Raw genomic sequence first — 23,217 nt, 5'->3', positions numbered from 1 at the left:
GCAGAAGCCACTGAGGGGAAAGGCGAATCGAGTCAGTTCGCAGAACTCAAAGCTGTCCAATTGGCCCTAGACATTGCAGAAAGAGAAGGATGGCCAAGGCTTTACTTGTACACCGACTCATGGATGATAACAAATGCTCTCTGGGGATGGCTAGATCGGTGGGAGAAGATGAATTGGAGGCGTAGAGGGAAGCCCATCTGGGCTGCAGATCTGTGGCAAGACATTGCTGCCAGAGTAAAGAAATTGAACGTGAGAGTCCGCCATGTAGATGCCCATGTGCCCAAAAGTCGAGCTAATGAGGAACAAGATAATAACAGACAGGCAGACCGAGCTGCACAGATTGAGGTGTCACAAGTAGACCTCGATTGGCAGCAAAAGGGAGAATTGTTCCTAGCTCAATGGGCCCATGATGCTTCAGGCCATCAAGGCCGGGACGCAACCTATAAATGGGCACGAGACCGAGGGGTGGATTTAACTATGGACACTATTTCCCAGGTTATCCGCGATTGTGAAACCTGTGCTGCCATTAAGCAGGCAAAAAGATTGAAGCCCCTTTGGTATGGTGGACGCTGGGACAAGTATAAATACGGAGAGGCCTGGCAGGTTGACTACATCACATTGCCACAGACTAGCCAAGGTAAGCGCTATGTGCTTACCATGGTGGAAGCGACCACCGGATGGTTAGAGACATATTCAGTACCACATGCAACAGCCCGGAATACTATCTTGGGCCTTGAGAAACAGGTCCTGTGGAGGCATGGCACTCCAGATCGCATTGAGTCAGATAATGGGACTCATTTCAAGAACAATCTAGTGGCCACTTGGGCACGGGAGCATGGTATTGAATGGGTATATCACATTCCATATCATGCACCTGCTGCTGGAAAGGTTGAAAGGTGCAATGGACTATTAAAAACAACTCTGAAGGCACTAGGTGGAGGAACCTTCAAGAACTGGGATAAGCATTTAGCCAAGGCCACCTGGTTGGTTAACACCAGAGGCTCTGTCAATCGAGCTGGTCCTGCCCAAGCAGAATCCCTCCACACGGTAGATGGAGACAAAGTTCCAGCGATTCACTTGAGAGGCATGTTAGGGAAATCTGTCTGGATTACCCCTCCCTCGGGCCAAGACAAACCCATTCGTGGGATTGTTTTTGCCCAAGGGTCCGGAAACACCTGGTGGGTAATGAGGAAGGATGGTGAGATCCAGTGTGTGCCCCAAGGCAATCTAGCCTTGGGGAAGAACTAATGTTGTGCTTTGAGTTGTGTTTTGCAGGAAACCAGACACGAGACGAGGAAAAAAAACCAAACAAAGCCGGTACTGGTATTCCATGATGTCCAACGATAAGGCAGCCCTAAACTGTGGACTAGGCCTCAACTTGGAACTGTGACTCTAACCAAAAGGCAATGGACTAAAGCTGAACTGATGCTGGTGTTGATCCTTGATGACAAGACATCTGCCTTGAAGGACCGCATATGGACTCTACATATATATGTGTGTGTGGGATATAAGCAAATGCAATAATACAAAGATTGCGTGGAAAGACCAGTGTGGAATAAGGGGTGGAGAATGTAATGGTTTGACCCATGGCTTCCCCAGTAACCATTGTATCTAAGGAAGTTACAAGTATTCCACACGTGTCTTCCACGTAGCAGTGGGGGAGTGGTGTGTGGCTGCTTCCCTTCCTTGGCTGAGGAGCTGGAGGGAGGTGGTGGAGGTCTGGTCCCTTCGGTCCCTGGTGGTTCTCCTGTCCTGGGTGAGATTGTTTCATTCTTGTTCCCCTTCCTTGAGGTTTTTAATTGTGTTTGTTTTGATTCATTCGGTTTCTTTAGGTTGGGTTGGTGTCTTCCCTATTTCCCAGCTAATCAATCCCCTTTTCTCCCTTCCCCTCTCCCCTGGGGGGTGAGATCCTATGTATTGTGTATACAGTGTGGTTTGTAAATGTTAGTAAATATAATTTATTCTTTTTATTCAGTTCAGTTTCTTTAAAGTGCGTTTCTTTTCAGTTTTTTTTCCCTTTCCTTTGCTGGGAAGGTTCTGGGAGGGGGAAGGGGGGGGCCAGTCCAGGGTTGGCAACAGCTAGGCCAAACCTGCGACAAACCCATTTTGTTCTTGCACAACATTTTTTGAGTGAATGGTAAAACAATTTGGATCAGATTTTAAGGTTATATTTCAATTTGGAAACTCCCTCCACTGCACTCAGCACATGGTCTTTTTATAAAAAACAAGAATTCCACACATACTCACTGCCTGGAACTGAGGACTCAAAACAACACTGTCAACTGAAATGTCATACTTGTTTAAAGAGTGTTATCAACATCAGTTTTAGAAGTGATATTCTGAAGTGATTTAGCAGAGCATTTTTTAAAATAATATACCCTAGTAGCTTGAAAAGCTGAATTAAAATTTGTTCACAGGGTTATCCGATCTCCAGTTATGCATCCTATTCTTTTCAGGCAAAAAAATCTTGATTTATTATAAAAAAATCCAAACCTACATTTCTTACAAAGCACTAATTACCTCCTCTGAGTACATTAAAGAGGTCTGATTTTAGGAAAATGCTAAGTATTCCTGTTTTGATATCCAAGACTCTTTTGAAGAATAAGGCCACTACATAGCAAACTTCCCCTATAGCATAAGCATCTAATTGCTTCAAATAGGTATGGACATGATGAATATTCTAAAAATTGAACTTCCACAAAGTAACCATTTTCAAAAAACTTTTGTCTGTTAGCTGTCAAATGTATGTAGAAAATATGGTTGAAAACTACCATTTTTATGTCAACTGTTTCTGATTGTATTTCTGCAGCACATACAAAATTATCTGTCAGAACGTCAGCCAAAAGATCTTCCCAGTTCCCTCCATTTGCCTCTTGAGTTTCACAGAGTCCTGGCAATCCCAAACAAGCAACATCTCATGCAGGCTAAATGAGCCATTGTAGAAGTTGGAGGAAGCATAATGTATTTGTTCCTCCAGTGCTAGCTCAATAACTGAACTATATTTCCCTTCATTTAGAAAATAGGTATTTTCTTCACTAACTTCACATATAAATTTTCTCAACTCTTTGCCACATAAAGATACCATAGGAATACTACATTATACAAAGTGGCATATCAATTTTATATCTGGTGAATGCTGCAGATTATTTTTCTTATGAAAACATGATTAGAGGCATCATGGTTGAAGAACAGTATTTCCCAATTTAGTACTCCCACTAAAAAGACCATGAACCACTTCCCTCTCCCCTAAATGGAAGGCACAAAAGACAGAGATCATGGGTTGAGATACAAACAATTTACCGGAAACAGCAATCAGATGAGAAAAGTGAATTGTAAGAATAACAATACAATAATAAAAGTGTACAAAAAGAGGGTGATTCACATGCAAAATCCTCACTAAGCCTGGGACGATGACATAGTGGTGGACAGCTACCCTCTGCCCACTACACTTTTTCCACCAGAAAAGGAACACCCCTCTTCTTGGAAGTAAGAGAGAGAGATCCTTTCCCCCATCCCTGGCAAAGGATGTGAGATGGTAACGAATAGCATTATAGTCCTGGGCATGCCCACACTGCTCCAGGTGCTGCCCCTTCATAGCTACTGCAAAAAATTAACCCTAACCTTAGTCAAAATCAGGACAAGGGCTTGCACTAAATACATTTGCTTACCCAACACTACCAATGATGCCATTGTTCAGCTCCAATCACATCTGGTAGCTGTGTAACTGAATGTCTGTGAGAGCACTAGGACAATCTCCAGGTGACTTCAGAAAACATCTCACATACTCGGTGTATTCTAGGTTAAAAGGATATGTGAGATATGGCTTCTAGTAAACTGCAGTCCTCTGTTAATCTTACATGTTCTTTATTTTCTTTCCTTTTTTGGCAGAGAATTAGAGTCCAGGCTAGGTCCTTGCTCAACTGCATCCAATGAGTACTGCCACAGCTTGATCTTCTTCATTGTTCAAAATTAATCAGCTCAGTAATGGCCAGAGAATCACCAAGAGAAGGCAAAAGGACCTCCTTGATCTGGTCTGGGGCCTGTAACCCATTCTCTGACTCTTCAGCATGTAAAATAAAGTGAAAGGTAAAACAGTAGTAATTACTTATATGTAACATAATATGTATGTACACATTATGTATATATATGTGTATGCATATCAAATGCTGAGATGCTGAACAGTTACATTCTGTTCTTATACACTGATGTGTTTTGAACATTCTAAATATATTTTACAACTTTTTCTAGATTTAAAACATGAGAGTAGAATTAATCTGTAAAATACTAAATTGGCCATAAAAAACTTCTTTTACTCTATACTCAGTTTACTCTGAAAATTTTTTATTTATCCCAGGATTGTGTTCTTCCTGAATTCTTTACTCCATATTTAATAATCTTTACTGCACACCTAATAAATCATATACTTAAATGAACTGTGAACATCAACATGAGTTTCACTAGGACAAAAAGGAGAGACAGATCTGCACATTTTTGGCAATATAGAGTGGGCAGGATGACAGTGAGTGTGAAAGAATGTATAGATGTGGGGGATGATTCTGCCCTTAAAATTTGTAGAGTAACAAAAAAATTAGGTGGCTTTGATTGTCATTTCAATTCATTACAAACAGATTTTTAATATTTTTTGATACCTTTTTTCTTTGTATCTTAGTTGGAACATTAAAATTGGAAATTTAGGCTATGTTTCTGTCTTAGCTATAAATGAGTTTCACATAAAGACTCTTCCTTTCTTCACCAAGCTTATTTATGATTTGCAAGACTGATGACAGAAGCAACAACCTACCTCAGGCAAAAGAGCCTGCATGTCTGTCAATATTTGGGTGAAGAGCTTCGTTGGAACAATGTTCTTTGAACCATCCATATTAGCCAAACTGGCACTTACTGTGCAAAGTACTGAGTAAAGCCAGCACTGGAGTGTATACACACACTGAGACCACACCTAGTCAGAACATTTTCCATAATATGAACATTTTTGTGAAAAAAGGTATTCCATGCAGGTACATGGTTTTTCATAAAGATTTTATGGAGAAGGTGTTGGACCACATGATTTGTTAAATTTGAATGGCCACAAGAAAGACTAACAGCCTCACATTTAGTGTCCCTTTCTTCTACCCACCAAAACTCAGACACTTAAGTTACAAAAAAATTTCAAGTTTTTATTTTTACCACACAGGCAATGAAAGCAGAAGGTAGAACTTTACCATAAATAAATATTGTTCTCTAGACATCGGTAATGTGCAATTCCTTTCTAAACATGCCTAGAAAAAGTGATTTTCCATAATAATCCTGTTTCAAAGTCTTGTAAAAAATGTGCCCATTCAAAGTATATCTGTGTTGTCAGGCTACTGAAAGCTAGTGACTAGCTTTAATAGCATTTGGATCCAGGACTAACATCCTATTACTGCTGCTGCAAAAGTGGTAAGCCAGTTGGTTAACAGATAAAAACAGAAACTTGCCACCAGTAAGATCAATGGCTAAATTCTATGACACAGGCCATTTCTCCACCCTCCTTTACCACAGGCCCTCATGACAAAAACCTTCCTAGAAAGCTAGCTGACCTAATCTATAGGATCTGTCTTTATCTACAAAATAATCACCCTTGCTTCCCCTTACCCACATAACAGAAACTAGAGAGAAAAGCCTTCAGGGGATTAGAGCTTCTTAGAGCAAACTTGTCAGTTTTAATTCAGGTTAGGTAGGTGCCTGCATGACACAGTCATGAAGGAAACAAATCAGTTCATTTCAGATGTTGATAATTCACATGTAGTAATTTTCTTGGGTATACACATTTAACATTCATACGGATTCTTTCTTATCCTGGTTTTGGCTGGGAAAGAGCTCATTTTCTTCTTAGTAGCTGGTGCAGTGTTGTGTTTTGGATTAAGTAGGAGAATAATACTGAAAACATGCTGATGTTTTAGTTGATGCTAAGTAGTGCTTATCCTAAGTCAAGGACTTTTTAGTTTCCCAGGCTCTGTCAGAGAGCATGTGCACATGAAGCAAGGAGGGAGCACAACCAGGACTGCTGACCCAAACTGGCCCAAGGGTTATCCCATACCACAGAGAGCCTCGCCCAGTGTATAAACTAGATGGAGTTGGCCAGAAGCCACCAATCACCTCTCAGACACTGGTTGGTGGTGAGCGATTGTATTGTGCATTACTTGTGCTTCTTGGATTTTACTCCTCTTTCTCATTTTGTTACCTTCTTTTTCATTACAAGTAGTAGTAGTAGTAGTAGTAGTAGTAGTAGTAGTAGTAGTAGTAGTATACTTTATTTCAATTATTAAACTGTTCTTATCTTAACCATACATTTTACCCATTTTCGATTCTCCTCCTCACCCCACCAGGACAGGAAGGTGAGTGAGGAAATGTCTGAGAAGTACTTAGTTGCTGGCTGGGGTTAAACCATGACAATTCTACAGATACATAATACATGTGATGAGATGGCCATCTATAAATATACATACATATACATATCTCAGTATTTATATGTATATATATGTATCAAATTATATACATTTTTATATATATACACATATATATATGTATGTATATGTGTGTGTGTGTGTGTGTGTATATATATATTTCAAATGGGTAAGTAGATGGTTCCCAGTAAATGGATTGATAAAAATTCATGTCGGATGAAGAACTGCATCATATTTTCTCTGTGTGTCAGCACAATATACATGCCTATACATATGTATTCACCCATGTACATCCACATACACTTAATGTACTTATGCATCATATATATGTAACAGAGCATACAAATCTATGAACAACATTTAAGTAATGATCTGACAAACACTAGACACATTGCATTAAGTGCTTATCTGCAAAAACCTTTAGTTTGGCCTCACAAATCTCTTGTCTAGGCTACACACTTCATATCTGGAGCATGTGGAAGCATCTTACCTTGCTTCCATTTTCTCTTGCCTCCCGTTCCATCTTGAGATCAGAAATTAGGAGAGTCTTGTATTTGTTCTTTCCATTACTGCTGTGATCATCTAGTCTGTATTCTGAGGTCAGCTGAGCAGAGAGGGGACTGTCACTCAGGTTCAGAGGCTGCTCATCCTGCTCCAGATTTGTTTTGCCATTACTGTTGGTTTCTGCCATCTCCCTGCAGTGTGTTCCCCCTGAAGCATTGGAACTGTGTCCCACGGTCTCATTGCCATTAAAACTCTCTGCGGCTGAATCATCTATTAAAAAATATATATTTTCAGTCACAAGCCAATAATCATCTCTGTCCAGTTCAAACATAATTCATATCTTCACAATGTTTTCCAAAATAGAATGAAAACAGTTTACATTGCTAGCACCAGTACATCTCTGCAAAACACGCACACACACTCCTTCATGTTTTCAAGTGAAAGTTTTAAGTAAATCCATAATATATTACTAAGTTAAGGGAAATTATCTCAGCTGACACCTTTGTATCACTATGTACACAAAAGACAAGTATCACAATGGATTTTTAGGGACAAAGTGACGAAGTCTGTCTTAAGCAATCTGTCTGTGCATATGTCTATGGATCTATTTAGATTGTCATTCCATGCTCATTACTGTGGTATTGCATGTTTCTGGAATCAACAGAGCTGCATATGGTACTGAGAGAGAATGTAGTTCTCAGGTTTAAGTGTGCAGAACAGAACAGGTCATATCCATAAACACCCTCTTAAACAGATACAATGTAAACACAGCTGATGTATTCACTGCTGGCGGTAGAGATTATGCTGGTAGAGTTGACTCCAGAAACAAAGATCTCTTCATTTTATTCCTGTGCCCATTCACTTTGTTCAATCATGATGTGTTATAATATATTTAAAAATATTGATCAATAGTGGATTAAATTATAAATCTAAAAGCTACATCCTAAAATTCTGGATGTGTTGTTGTTACCCCTAAGATTTCACAGCTGAACTGTATGATTAATATGTGTCTCTACATGTTATGTGTTTGTGTATCCTGCTGTCAGCACTTGAATTTGTCACAGGTGCTACTACTTTTACTTCTAAGCAATGTTTTGGCCAACAGGATATTTAGGAAAACAATTCATTCTTCAGTGGGCTAAACTGCAGCAGAATTTGGCACTCAATTTCCTTACTTCTTGTTCCTTAAAGCACCCCTTTTTTGGCAACTTACAAAGTTTTGCTAATGGTGCAAGCACCTGCCTAGGGCTCTACAAGCCTATCTTATTGCAGGCAGCGAAGCTGGAAACAAAACTAGTGAGTTAGTAGTCAGGAACACGTTCAGATTGAAACTGGAGACACAGTTAAGATGGACCTTAATATTTTAGCACCTTAATATACCATCCACTTTTGGGCCCTCCTAAACAACTTCCATGGAAAAGAAGTAAACATGTGGAATTTAAAAGAAACATCAGGACACGTTCTTTAAGGGATGGGCTCAGAAAAACTCACGCTTAAACTACATAATGAATCAAACTGTTCACTCACCATCATTATTACAGTAAAAAACTATTAACCTGCTCACAGAGATTTTTAAAAGAGAAGAAAATACTCTATAAATGGGTAGAGATCTAATTCAATTAATATTTAGCCATAGACAAGCCATGATAAAATAGTGCCTTGCTCACTTTACTCATCCAAAACTTTTATGTTGTAAAATACACAGGACTGGGCATAAATTATGAACACATTTTTTAAAAAATTGTTTTGTTTTTTAAACCTGTAAAAAATCTATTTTCATAAAAATATGTAATAAGAATCATAATTTATATGTCTTTATTTAAGGAACATTCTTGTTCTGTATGTATATACAATAAAAGACATAACAGTACTAGATAATACTTTTAAATGTGTACACCAATCCAACTTGCAACAGAGCAATCATGCTTACGGATTTCAGCTACATAAGTGAATAAAGTGAGCAGGATTCATCCTTCATAAACCTTCTATCATGCCCTGAGACTTCTGTCTTAAAGGGCATAATACATAAAAAAGGTTAAAATTCTAAACAAAATTTCAAAAATAATTATGCAGATTCACTGTTCTGAAATAGAAAATGGAAGTCCAATACAGAGTCTTTATTTTGTTAAAGTAAATAGCCATATTTACAATCCACTTTAAAAGCTCTGGGATATCAGAAAGAAATCCAGATTTCTTTAAGAGAGAAACACTTTGATTACTGCTGATTTGTATTTAGGACTCTTAACAGATAATTGGCTTCTTGATTATCAGTTTAACAAGTGACAGTCAGTTTCAAATTAATTAAATCAATTACTAAATCGGTCATCAAGTGAGGTATGCTCTTCCCTTTGAAGGAAATTCCCTACTCTTAAGAGTAAAGAGAGAAACAATTGAGTAACCAGAGGATGCAAGAAACCACCTAAAAGGTGGGGGCACTGTCTACTCTGCAGTACACAAGTTTGATCCCTAGAGAACTTCTGTCTGCTGGCACTCAAGTGTCCAGGCTCATGCATGCACAGAAACCACTGCTAGGACATAGATGGCTAAATGGAAATGATGAGAGCTGTGCTTAGAACTAGGTCCAGGAACAGTCAATTCTCAAGCACAGCTGTTAGTTTTACCTTGTCATCATAAGCAATAATGCTTTTTTTTTCCCCTGCATGATAAATGGTTGACAACTAAAACTTATATGTGTGAGAAGGTTACAATATAGAACAAATATAAATCTTATATTTGTTTTAAAACGTGGCCATTGAAAAGATTCCTGTGCTGAGATCAAGCAGTATAATACTTTGAAAAAGATTTTGGCTTTTCTTAGGACAATGGTATGGTATAAATCACACTTTTGCCCAGTAAACAGAAATATGTGTTTCCATAAAACAGATGAAGGAAAAACAAAAAGTGGTTTAACACGTCATTTCTTACAGATGTTACCACGGTAACTAGATTACAAGGTTTAGTACATTCCTTATCCCTGGGCAGCCATCTATTTTTGTCAAGAATAAGGCTATTTTAAAGCAGAGAGTTTTTCAGATATCAGAAACACAGACCACATCAGGAATGATTTGGTTTGGGGGGAAAACGCAGGAGAGTCTGACCCAGGAGGGGAAAGACGTTCACCCTTGGATATGGGCAGCCATAGCCCAAACACTTTGTGACTGCCAGGCCAAGACGAGGCCAAGCCCAACACATGGGGCAGCAGTCATGGACCTGCTGTGGGGCTGCCCTCCCACACCAGGCTCAGCAAACCATGACAGTCTTCCCTGGGCTCACTCCAGCCCCAGTGCTGGTCATCGGGCACTTCAGGCTTCCCTCCCACAGATGGCTGATGAGTGGAATACAAAGCTTCACTGGTGCAAAGGTAGCATATTTTCAAACCTATCACTTGTCTGAACCTCCACTGCAGGGTGAATTTTATGGGAAGACCTACAGCAAAGCCTGCCACAAACACTGGGACCTGAGAAAGGAGGGAGCAGAGGGGTTCTCTGCCCATCATTTGGTACTGGGACAGTCACAAAAGAGGCTGTGAGATGAGCTTATATAATTTCCACCCAGGGCCAAGGCTATCCACAAGCATCAGCCATGACAGCAAATGATGCCCTCATCAAATTCTACTGCTTGCTCAGTGTAGGACATGTCCTCAGGAATTATGCAGCTTTCACACCCTTACCCCAGAATACTGGAAGCCTGGAAGCACATCTGCAACTGGTTTTGTTTCTTAAGCCTGAAAAGGCAGAGCCTGATCTCAAAACATGTATGTGTTTTACTTCAAAAGAACAGCTAGCTGAGGCCTGCCTCACCTGTGTAGGGATCCTCTTCCAGGGATTAAAGAGTATCACTCCTCAGAAAAGTACTCCAAGAACAAACTGAAGGTGTCTTTGTATCAAGCAGCAGCCATCTTCTTGCTGAAGCACAGCACACTCTCCAAGCTTAGGCACAGACTTCTCATTCATGAACGTGTATTTTTTACACCTCCTTTTCCCACCTTGCACACTGCTCCACACTGATCCTCTGCTCTGGCCAACACCCTTTGGATACCTTCAGTCCAAGTACTCTCTGGTTTAGGGGTAATTGAGAGGCCAAATGGTAATCACTTTAAACTGAAGGAGGGTAGGTTCAAATTAGCTATTTGGAAGAAATTTTTCACTGAAGCCAAGGAGGTACTGAAATAAACTGCCCTGAGAACTTGCAGATGCCCCATTCCTGGAAGTATTCAAGGGGAGATTGAATGGTGCCCTGGGTAACCTGGTCTAGTTGGAAGATGTCGCTACTCATGGCAGGAACGTTGGAACTAGATGGTCCCTTCCAACCCAAATCATTCTATGGTTCTATGATTCTAATTCTCAAAACAAGAAATGCAGTACTTTGTCTACTTCAAGTTAGTTTCTTATTCATCACATTGTATCACACCTTCCAGCTCCTCCTTTTAGATCCCACTGCAGCCAGCAAGATACAAAGTGACACCAGCTTGGTTTTTCAACATATAAGTCCATATTCCTCTGTGAACATTTCAGGCTCATTACAATCACCACTATGTTTGGAGGAAACTTGAAAATGGTGGAAAAAAAGACAATGGCAAAAAAGATCAAGCAAAACAAATGCTCTGAATACGAGTTTTGATTCTCAGAACTGCTGCATCCTTCACTTCAGTTATCTGCCACAGACATTCACATTATCATGGCTTAAATTTCTGTCAAAACCCAATTTCCCCGTACTTAATTAACACCTTAGATTTTGCAAGGTGGTATCAGTGGCAGCTCACATTTTAAGGACACTGGTTTAGAGCAGGAAACTAGGTCTTAATTTATAGGAATATGTTTCCCTACCAAAAAGGTCTAGATTTATGAATGGGAAAACAACATATATTGCTAGAATTAGATACTACTGTTATGGGTTAGCATTCAGTTGCTCTACCCAGAAAGAACTGTCTTCAGACAAGATATGTCAAGTGCTTAACACTGTTTTCAATAAGAGAGCTTTCCTAAAGGAAAAATAGTTGAAGTGGACACCAAATAAGGCTGAAATAACAAGTTTATCAAATACCACTTTTCTGAGAGCACAAATTTAAGATGTGAACTCTAAGTGTCACTGAAGTACTGTCAATAGCAAACCAAGGTACCTATATATACTCTCACTTATCTCCTTGACAGAAAAATCTCCAGATGTTTTAAAGGATCTCTTAGATATCAATTTCATACTCTAAATCACACAGATTTTTCACATTCCTTGATGGGAAGTCAGGGAGGAATTAACAAGCCATTCTATCTAAAGACAAATCTCTGAATAAATCCTCACCCTCTCTCAAGTTAACTCTTAGGCAAGAATGCAATTAATATTTAGAAAAAGGCAATTAAATGCCACCCTGATGCCTGATGCCATCAGATCTCAGAAGCTCAGCGGGGTCAGGCCCGGTTAGTCATTGGATGGGACACCTCCTGGGAATACCGGGGGGTGTAGGTTCTAGTCCTGGGGACTTCACTGTCACTGTCCAAGCTCACTCAGCCATGGCAGATGAGCCTCACAAGTTAAAGAGTGGGGCCACTTCCGTGCACGCTGTGCCTCACCTAAAAAATCCACTGTGCAGGCTCAAAGGACTGCACACCCACATGGGGAGAGCCCTTCCCAAATCTTTATTTGTAAAGCCTCGCCATGATGATGCTTTAATACAGCTGAGATTTCAGCTACCTGAAACACATTTTAGTAGTCAGTAATTCATAGCATTGGGCTTCAGCTCTAACAGCAGTAGTGTGGCACAGTCCTGCAACCATATGGCCATATGGAACCTCAGATGCACTGAAAGGGCAGACAGCTTACTTAGGAAGCAGACAGAAAACAAGGGCAAGGCAATTAACCTTACAACACCTTTGGCTCTTTTGAAACAGTCTGACTACACAAGGGTGTCCTACAAGCCAAAAAAAATTCCTGGTAATAATGAGTCTGATTAATCACATCAAAGGTGATTTGTTGGGGCCACTTTGTTTTTTCTGCTCTAAGGAGTGGAGATATGAGGATATCCCATACACAGCCTAAACAGACATTGATGCCCACAAAACTCCAATGTAGCGTGCACTCAGGTTAAATGAACATTTTGAGTGGGCTATCAGTTGACAGAACATCTGTGAGAGCAGCAAGATGAGTAACTGTTCTTTCTAAAAGGAGACGGGAAGCAAAGGAGCTGAGTGGGATGAGTGAGACTGAAACTTCTTGCTGTGCAAATGCAGGCTGTCATAACACACACTCTTAAAGACTGTCTACCAAAATTCTGTATGCTGAAGTTTGCTTTGATCTTCTTGGGCTGGACACCATCACCGAGACTTTGCTAAACACCACCTTCCACCCTTAGCAATCCTATGCATTTGAATACAATCACTTGCAAGAGACAGTACTGCAAACCAGAGTGACAGTCTCCAGAGCAGTTTTGAGTTACTGTGCTGTTCTCCTTAACCTTTGGCTTCAATTTTGTATGTGTTTTATTTTCCCTATGTTAAAACACAACTTTAATGAAAATAATATGCTATATAAGCAATCATTTTAAACTAAGTTAGTTACATTCCTTCCACAATTCTACAAAATCAAGGCAAATCTTCCCAACAAGAGCTCTTGAGAAAAACACTCCACTGGTGGCAACGGACAGCAGGCATTTTCAGTAGAGGAACACCATGAAATAGACAAAAGGTGGTGGTGTACAGTGCTGACTCACAGAAACTTCTGTAGTGTAAAATAATTATAGAAACTTTTCTAAATGAACTGATAAAAAGGTGAGGACACATTTCACTCACAGCACTTTTCATAAAGACAATTTTAATATGAATTTATCATAGTTGTGTATTTGGTTATGCTTCATTTATGTCACAAGTCATGTTTCAAACACAAGTTCAATAAATAACTTAAAAGCCAGTCAAAATCAACTCTGTCTATTCATTGTCTTCATTCCCTTTCATATTATGATAAAGAACAGGGATTGAATTAATGGAGGTACAAAGCTGATTTCACACCTTCTTTTATTCCCCATTTCATAAAGCATAAGAATGGCCATAGCTGTTCAGAGAAAAATTATTTAGTCCAATATTCTCTCTCCTGCAGAGGCTATTAGGAGACGTTTGAGGAAAAAAATAAGGCAAGCACATACAATCCTTCCTCCTATGTATTGCTCAACAGATTTTTTGATTTCAAAATGCCCAGTCTTTCTTTGAACCTGTGGAAAACCCAAGAAATCTCTGCTCCTCCAAAAAGTTACTGCCACCATTTCTGTTTCTGTTAAAATGTCAGTACAGTGTCAAGGAAACAAGGAACAGGAATTAAGCGGTAGGCAGGTGACAGAACAGGGTGATGTACACAGAGCCCCATCCCTTCATTCTTGCTCCATTACAAAAATATGCATTAATCGTCCTCTTCAGTTAGTTAACCTCAGTAATGTTAACTATTTTTTCTCCTTTTGATACATTTAGCTTTCCCATTGTGGTTGGCTTCTGTGAATTCAGCTATGGAACTCACTGCATTGAAATTTGAACTTGGAATGTCCATCAGTTTCAGTGGTGCTAATCAATGAATCCCTTACTGTTGAGGAATAGGTCAGAAGCTACTTCATATGATCACTCACTGCAAGCGTTTATGAAAAGAAAAAGGAACAAAGCAAACTGCAAAACTAAACCTTGTCAACAAGAGTACAAGAGTACAGTAGATTTGATATACATATGCATGTATACAATACAATCAGCATTAGCCAGGCTATAAATTTTATTTCATGATTAAACAAACCTTCCAGTAATTCACAATTTTTCCACAAGTAAATATCATTTTTTTGTTGGAGGCATCAAACAGGAAGATATTTTATTCAATTACAGTGCAATCAAGAGCAGTGAACAACCTCCACTGCATGACATCAGCAACTATCGGAACAATAATACTGCCCTGTAAGTCACAGCGTCATAGAAGGGCTCATTTATAAAGCTTTGGGAGTGACTTGCATGCTTACTTTCCTGCAAAGCTCCTGTCCTTGCATATACACTGCAAGGAGATGAGGAAGAATGCCTCTCAGGAGGATACTGCACATGTAAATAATCAACTGGAAAGCTCATTGGGTGCACAGTAGTCTTATTTCACTGTCCATGCAGTTTGTACTTGGCACTTACACTTCAAAACTGCCTCCAGGGAGAAAAATCCCTGGTTTTCCCTTTACACTGGAGAAACTTTAGGGCATGTTTTGTGGCAAAGGCTCTGTCAAAGAGTTGCTACTACAAAAGACCTTCAACTTTAAAAGTTTTTATGCTGTGACAGGCAAAATGTCATCTGGCACTGAGAATATGGCTTAGAGCTCCATCTTGGGGCAAGCACTGCAGGGACAAGTTCTCAGTCAGATAACATATGAGAAATGTAGAGTTATTGCGTCATGCTCATTCTGAAGAGGACTCTGGGCTTCAGAGCAGTTTAGTGATAAGAAGCTAGGAACTGAGGAAGGCTGGAAGACAGGCAGGCAGATAGGACTGAGGGCAGGCTAACACTTTTGAGATTCACTAAATTTCCAACCATGTCCAGAATAAACCAGTAACAAAGACATTTGAGACCTCAACTTATCATGAAAAGGGGAAATATGAATCCTTTTCCTTAAAGTAAAAAGAGGTAATCTATGATATCATACTCATCTCTTCCTTATCCAGCCTTTACACTGCTGCAGCTAAAGGCTGTTGTGGGCAGCAGCTGCTGCCATTCCTAGCGCCAAGAAGAATCTAGGGCTGTGCCAGAAACAGACAAAGAGTAATATGTAGGTGCATGTTTGTGCTTAAAATTCAACCCATATGGGTTATCTACCATTTGGACCTAGTGCAGGTGTGTAATATTGAAATTTACTTCATCGGGATCTACCGAAGACAAAAGCAAAGACTTGGAGTTATTAGAAGAAATTCTCTGCAGACTGGATGCCCCAAACCCCAGAATTTTTAAAGTCTAAAAGGTAGCACAGCAGTTTTTGCATGTTGTGGGTTTGCTCAGTGATAAGAGTCTGTATTTCCTTCTGGAAAAATGAAGCCCTTAGCACAAGAAAGATAAGCAATAGCTTGACAGCTCTGCATCCCCTCAGCAAATTGCTGCCTACTCTTCCATAAGGGCAACAAGGCTATGGAAAGGTTCATTATACTCTCTCCATTGGTAAAACTGGAAGAGAAAGCGGGGTGGAGCAGTATGAACAAAGAGAAATGGCTGCTATGAGCTTCGTATGTCCTTAGCAACATTTAACTCACACTCTGACTTAGGCCCCCGAGTTTTACAGTACAAATTGCTGGATTTGCCTGTCTGCTGTATTCTGAGTAGAGAACTGATGTTTCCTCTTGACATATAAAAAATTCATATGTTTGTTAATATTTACCTATCACTAGATGACTACAACAGAGTAGAAATAAGGAAAAATTTCACATACCCAACAAAAACAAAAACCAACAAAAAATGAGAGAATTAATTGAATGACAAGCAAGAGTTCTGCTGAAGTTCAATAGATGCTAATGTTGTATTTTAAGTTTTATTTTAAAACCATTTTGAAGAAGTCCTGCAAGCATTCTTCATTTTATATTTGTAATGTATACACAGTCCCAGGAGTTACCAATTGCTATTAAGGTGCATAAAACAAGATCAAGATGCCCTGTCAGCCCAATACTTTCAGTACCTCTATAATAATGAAGATTATTCAACTGATTTGACAGCGTAACTCTCAGTAACAATACTTCTCCAGATAGTTCAGTCATTAGATTCATCACTATCTGGTTTGTAGCTCTGTAGTTCAGGATTTCAAAATTACAATCTAATTTTATTGATTTTTTTTAAACAGAAAAGTATTATTTAAAGACCTTTATTACTTAAATTAAAGCTGTTTTATTGTTACTTACAACTGCATACTAAAAGCTAGGACATGAAATTTCTTCAAAAATAGAAGCAAAATCATTTCCTACAATTCTCTTTCCCCCCCCCCCCCACTAATTTTCATTTCATAATGTTGATAAAATTAACTGTTCTTTTGCAAAATAGTTGGTTTTGACTGTGGAACAATTCTGTCACATCCTTTCTAATCAGTTATCTACACTCATCTTAACACAGAGGCTTTCAGGAATATTTCCTTCCTCAGCAGAGAGTAAAATAAGTTCCTCTAATATTCAAAGTCAGTTTACAAGTATGTAGTAAACATATAATTGGGAAAAACTAGAAGAAAAATATGTGGAATAGCAAGTTGAAACTTACAGCCTTTGTATTTCTATGTAGTTCTAGCACTATCAAGGGTGAACTAAAACTTCCTGCATAGATTAGGAAACTGGATGTCAGTGAATCTGAGAAGTCAGAACATTAAATATGAAAGTGCAGGACTCCATAAGGGTCACTGTTTCCTTATTCGGTGAATGTAAGGTAATTAATGTTTTTGCTGAGACAGAGTCTCCGTAAGTCAAGTATAGGATTCTGCTACAGATAAACTGTAAATTTAGAAATCCAATGAATTCCAGAGCTTGGAAAGCTACTATTACAAACTTGAGCAAATAAGCATGTTCGAGGGATATGAATTACATGTCCCTTTTAAATTCAGTTTGTTTTGTATTCTGCCACTTTAAAATGCTTATGAATGTCCATGGCAGCTTGTTTCCTGCTTTGAGCATGCCATGTGTAACTACAGTAAGGGATCTCCTCACTGCTTGAGGGAAAACACTATTCTAGTCACACAGGACACCACTTGATAACAAATTTGGCCCTTCTCCATCTGCAAGCAACCATTTTTGAATGTTATATCCATTCGGATTTCCTATATATTTTTCACTGTTATCAAGTGTAAGTTAAAAATATTCAGCATGTGCAATGCTTAAGTGTCAACCCAAACACCAGAAAAAGAATGCTAAAGGTAGTAAGAGTCAGCAATGCTAAGAAAGCTGTACCTGAACTCAAAATTATTGCCATTGAGGTAAAGGGCACAAGCATATTGGGAATCTCTCTAGCATGCTGACTGTCATTAAAAGGCAGAAAAATAAGCAATGCTGATGATTGACCTCTCTTTCATCAGTCTGGAAAAATCTCTCTCACACAGTGAATGCCCAAACTGCAAAGAGAGATGTATAGACATCATCCTGCCCAAGGCAGTAGAATCTGCTTGGAAGTTCACAACATTTAATGCTTTTTCCTACTGAAGAACTATATGGTCCAAGTCAGTAGGATCCTGAAACATTTAGTATACCATGGGTTGAAAAATGGCACATTTGCAAACTCTATCCACAACAGTCCATGATTTGAGGAATTTCACACCAACTGGGGGTCACAGAAGACAGTACACTTGACATGAGGTATTAAAACCACAGGAAGGTTTCTTCTGCCTTCAGAAAAGTCACCACCTTTAAATCCCAACTGCCTCGTAATCCCACAGAGAGACATATTGACTTCCAATTTGACTGGCAAAAATAAAACATCCTCTTTTCTTTTCAGAAATTATTTTCATGAAGCAAAAAACCACACCCTCAGCCATGTTCTTTTATCAAAGTCAATAACTTATTTTACAGTTCCCAAAATACAGTTAAGCATTTTGCCACACTTTGGCTAAAACTAGACTAGAAGAAGAGGTATCTGAAGGGAAGAAAAAAAAAAAAAAAGAATGATTGTGCTAGATGGTCTGTTGTCACAATATTCCTGGCAAGCCAAGTAAATATGATTCAGTGCCCAGAAACTTCAAAAAACTTGAAGGATCTGATAGATAGTTCTGGCATATCTACTGCTATTCCTCACCAGAGCTGTGGACTTGAAATTTTCACTGCCAAGCCACCCAACTAAGCAGTGTCTCTCATTTCAAACTCTTCCTCCCACTGTAATGCAGTGGGCTGCACTTGGGTGGGGAACAGAGCAAGTAGGAGAGGGTGCAATTAACAAGAGTGTAAATGAAAGATTAAAACTTGAAAACTATTGGTGCTTTAAAATTTTTGCACAAAGACTATTTACAGTTCCTTCCTGGGAAGCTAATGCCAACAGAAACCCTACAGGTTCTTGTTAATACTATTTTAGTAACTTCCAAAAATTTTCTTCTCATTATAGGCAGTCAGTCTGCCCTTGCTGAAACATCCCTGGGAGCTAGTCTCAAAACAAGATTACTCAATAAGGCCAGAAAGTAGAGCAAACAGAATACCACCATTTACAGAGAATCCACAAACTGTTTTGCAGTTCTTTGCAGATTGGAGAGATTTCTTAAGAAATTAAATCACTGGTCCATAATTCTATTTACTGGTAGCCCAGCAGAATTCAGCAACAGGACAGTTCACACAGAGTAATTGCTGCATGTGCTTTTCCTGTGCTATTGATAATGTACCATTACCAATGAAATTTAAGAATGTTTTAATCACAGTACATCACTCCTATTATCATTAAAATTCCAAGAACTATTTAAGTACAGATTGTTGGTAAAAGTCAGAGCACTAGAATGGGAAAGAATAAAACCTTACCAAAGAGTCCAACTGTAATACCTATTTGACCCCCTTCTAATACAGGACTGACTTGAGAATGAAGGGCAGCAAGAAATTGTAAAAATAAAGACCATTTGTTGAGCTGGCTCAACAGATCTGTGTGTGGAAACCAGCAGACTGCTCCTGGTAAACCAAGCGTTCTGCCCAAAGATGGTGTTCCCTGTTGCAAAGCTAGGCTGGAGAGAAAGGGGAAGCCTAGAGCAAGAGCACTTACAGAAATCCTTGGTGTTATTTTAAATAGAGAAGTAAAGAAAATGATCTTGCAAAATCTGCTATATAATTTGCTTCCACTTTACAATCTGTAAAGAGGATTATTTGGCCAGTGATATGATTTATAATTTGAAAGGATTGTTATTGTATAGCTAGTTTACTCTAACTGAAATGCATATTAGAAACATAAATAGATCTATGACAAACAGCTGAAGAGCAAACCTGTTTCAAAGTTTCCAGAAAATGTAGAAAATATAGTGTTTGGGAAAAAAAAAAAAAAAAAAAAAAAAAAGAAAAGAAAATGAGCAACACTTGCTAATAATCTTTCTCCTGGTTAAATAAACTGTAAAAGTACATTAAAAAAACCGACTTCTGGGGAGTTCTTTCAAATCCCAGATCATTACTTTGCAATTCTTAACATCACCTTCATAAACTGATCACCTTGATTCCTAAACAATAATTACAAACTACTTGTAAGGGAACTGTGTTTTCCAGAAGATTAGTTTAAAATTTTTAGAAGAAGAACGTGGATCTGAAGATGGGTTTGAGAACAGATTAACCTTATTCCTTCTGTGTGGAAAGATTTTACCACAGGATCAAGCAGAAAAGTTATGTATGCTGAAACACACTATTTCAATTCTGATCATGAAGAGAACTATTACAGTATTGGGGGGCTGTTACCTTTTCTATTCAATGTAAAAGCAAACATTAAGACCAACACTCAACATCATGAAATGCCTAGTGTGTTCTCCTTCACAGAACACCAGCAGGTTATTTCTTTCCTCCAATTGCAAATTACTTCCATCAGAAGAAATAATGCAACCAATGCAACAACAAAAGACAACCTAAGGGGGAGCTGTCAATGGTATCACACTGCAATCAAATCTATTAATTGCACTTCAAACACAAATTTGATTTGGAAAATTTGTTGCCGATGGCACCTGGTGCTCCAGGTATGACAGATTCTGAGATTGTTCCTTAGTCTGCATGTAGGAATCAACAGAAACTTTAGAGCTGCATATTGAATTGGTCCCAGAATTACAAAACAATCTGGGGAAAGCATGATTTTACTGCCTCTGATTAAGTGAGTGTGACAGGCTTCAGAATACATAAAAATATTGACACAAACAGATTGCTCAAGCTATATGTGTCAGTTAGGTAGTTAAAAGAAATTTCAGCTGTCTAAGCAAAGAAACAGTTACCGTCTTTGATTCTCTAACACATGAATAAAAACATTTGGGAGGACTCAAAGCACAGTCTTTCTGAAAGAAAAACCCTTTCTTTATTACCCTATGTTAAATACAGCAGCTCCAATAAAGAAACATTTAGAAGGCAGTCTAAGGATATTATCTGCTTTAGAAATGTCTGCAATATCTCAGAGATATTCTTGGCATTCCCCTTTATGCAAACAGATAAACATAGATTTTCAAGTTCCTGATCCTGTCTCCCAGTGTTATCCTAGGAAAAATGTTCTAGAAAGGCTTTCAAATTTTGGTCCAAAATCTTTTAGGCTCACTCAGGAAGCTTTTGAGGATAAAAATTTTCTCAGAAATTATTTAATTTCAACATTATCTTCTTGTGTTGAAGAACACCTGGGATAGCTCTATTTTGAAATATTTCAACAAATGGCAAAACCAGCTAAATAATATGGTGAAAATCACTGGAAATCACTAATGTGGAGCCCCTTTTACATAGATGTCATCAGCCAAATCACAAGCAGTTGTTTTTCAAAAAAACATTTCTTTTAACTTTAGCACTGAAATCTGCAGTTTTGTGCAGAGTCCTACACTAGGAGTCCCTGCCAAACTCCACACCACAGCCGGTGATTCAGGAAATTAGGATAAAACAGAGGGAGCAGAGTCTGAGCTTTTGCATAAAAGGTGGTTGCATGCTGACAGCACGTTAGCAGACAGTAAAAGGACTGGGAACTGTTAATGCATCATGTGGTAACCACAACAGGAGCCATTGAAAACAACCTTCAGTAGTTTATGTAGTAGCAAAGAGCAGAATGGAAGGACAGTAGTGAATAGCACAACACTCTTGCTCTTGGACTTGAATATCTAAAACATAGTTTTGATCAGATCCCATTTGTTTTGCTGCTGGCTGACCACATTCACAAATCACAGATGCAATAAAAAATGCTGCTGTTGCTATCAACTCACACATATAGCACTTGCCTTCTCCTCAGCATATTTCAGAAAACAATTTCAATCAAAACAACTAGAGAAACGACAAATTCAAAATGATTCCACACCAGGATACAATAGCTAATCTATCATCAAGAATGAAATTGCAATGATACAATGAAATGCCCTACATGTTAAAAGATCGATCACTCATATCTTGAGCTCACATTCACTCTCCTAACCCCTGTAAAACTTCTAGCAACAGAACAACAGAAACCCTGGATTCCCTTTGTATAACTTCCCATCACAATTGCAATTTTGACATTATTGATATTATTAACAATTAATACCCTGATATTTGGAATCTAGAAAAACCACAGAAGTGTCCTAGAGGATACAGGAGAATATCTCATCCATCTTATAGCCAGCTGCTATCATGACCTCACAAACAACGTCTGCAGAAGACCAAAAGTACTCCTATTGCTATAGCTGACAGCACACAAAACTTGAAAAATGGAGTTGCAACAAGAACAACTGCACTCATTCACTCTGTTTAGTATTAGAGCTGCCAGACAGACAGCATGTAGTATCTCAACTACCACTACAAAAGCAGAACTTGCCCAGGAAATTCTGGGTTGTGATCAGCCTTCATGATTGGCCCTGTTAAAAATGAACACTGCTGTGCTTAGCTCTTCAGCTAACACAAAGAACTTACTATGCAGTAAGCCACAAAGGTAGAAACACAGCACTGAGAGAGCCCTTTTTAATTAACTGCTGCAAAGCTGGACAGAACATCATACACAGTGCTGAAATCTAACTTTGAATGCATATGGTCTTAACCTCGCTAGAGTCAACAGAAGACAGCATTTGCAGCCTGAGAAATATTTTAGTCCATTAAATTCATGCAATTTACATACAATGAGTGGTCTTCAGAATTTACTTTTGAGGAGGAAAGGAAAATAAAGGACACTTAAAATAATCAAAATATTCCTATGTGGATGGCTATTACTTTTTCAAATTAGGGCAAACTGTCAACTCAAAGATATTTTAAAGCCTTGCAGATTTCTTTAAAATAAAAATATTAATCAAAATATTTGAGCTCATGTTTAAAGACATAAAAAAATCTCCATATATTTAAACTTCCTGTTTCAAGTGAAGATACACTCAAGGTTTACTTCTTCTACCATCAAATCGACCATTTACAGTCTTTTTGGAAACTATATATATATATGTATATACACACACACACACACATATATATACATATATATGTATATATTTTAAAGGTAATAAAGGGGCAGAAATGCCTTCAGAAAACAAGATGCCTTGCAACCAAGAAAAAATACCATCATTATTACTGTTTCCTTACTATAATGTGCTGGATAAATCTCTGATAGGGAGAAGTACACGCACTGTGTATTAAGTTTATATATAGTACAAAAGTGTGATTTCTGTTATTGATTT

The 23,217-nt window shown here is 38.6% G+C and overlaps 1 protein-coding gene across 7 annotated transcripts in view; it reads right to left on the bottom strand.

The window, feature by feature from the left end:
• NOL4 (nucleolar protein 4) overlaps positions 1 to 23,217 on the bottom strand; it is a 203,402-nt gene that overhangs the window by 80,954 nt on the left and 99,231 nt on the right. For all 7 annotated transcript variants that reach the window (XM_071554586.1, XM_071554589.1, XM_071554588.1 and 4 more), the window contains one exon: positions 6,934 to 7,217. In XM_071554586.1, the coding sequence (XP_071410687.1) occupies positions 6,934 to 7,217 (284 nt within the window). The remainder of the gene's footprint in view (positions 1 to 6,933; positions 7,218 to 23,217) is intronic.

Source organism: Pithys albifrons, chromosome 4, assembly GCF_047495875.1.
Source record: "Pithys albifrons albifrons isolate INPA30051 chromosome 4, PitAlb_v1, whole genome shotgun sequence".
Classification (NCBI taxonomy): domain Eukaryota; kingdom Metazoa; phylum Chordata; class Aves; order Passeriformes; family Thamnophilidae; genus Pithys; species Pithys albifrons.
Note: the sequence above shows the minus strand (reverse complement) of the source record. Positions and strands in the feature narration are given on the sequence as shown.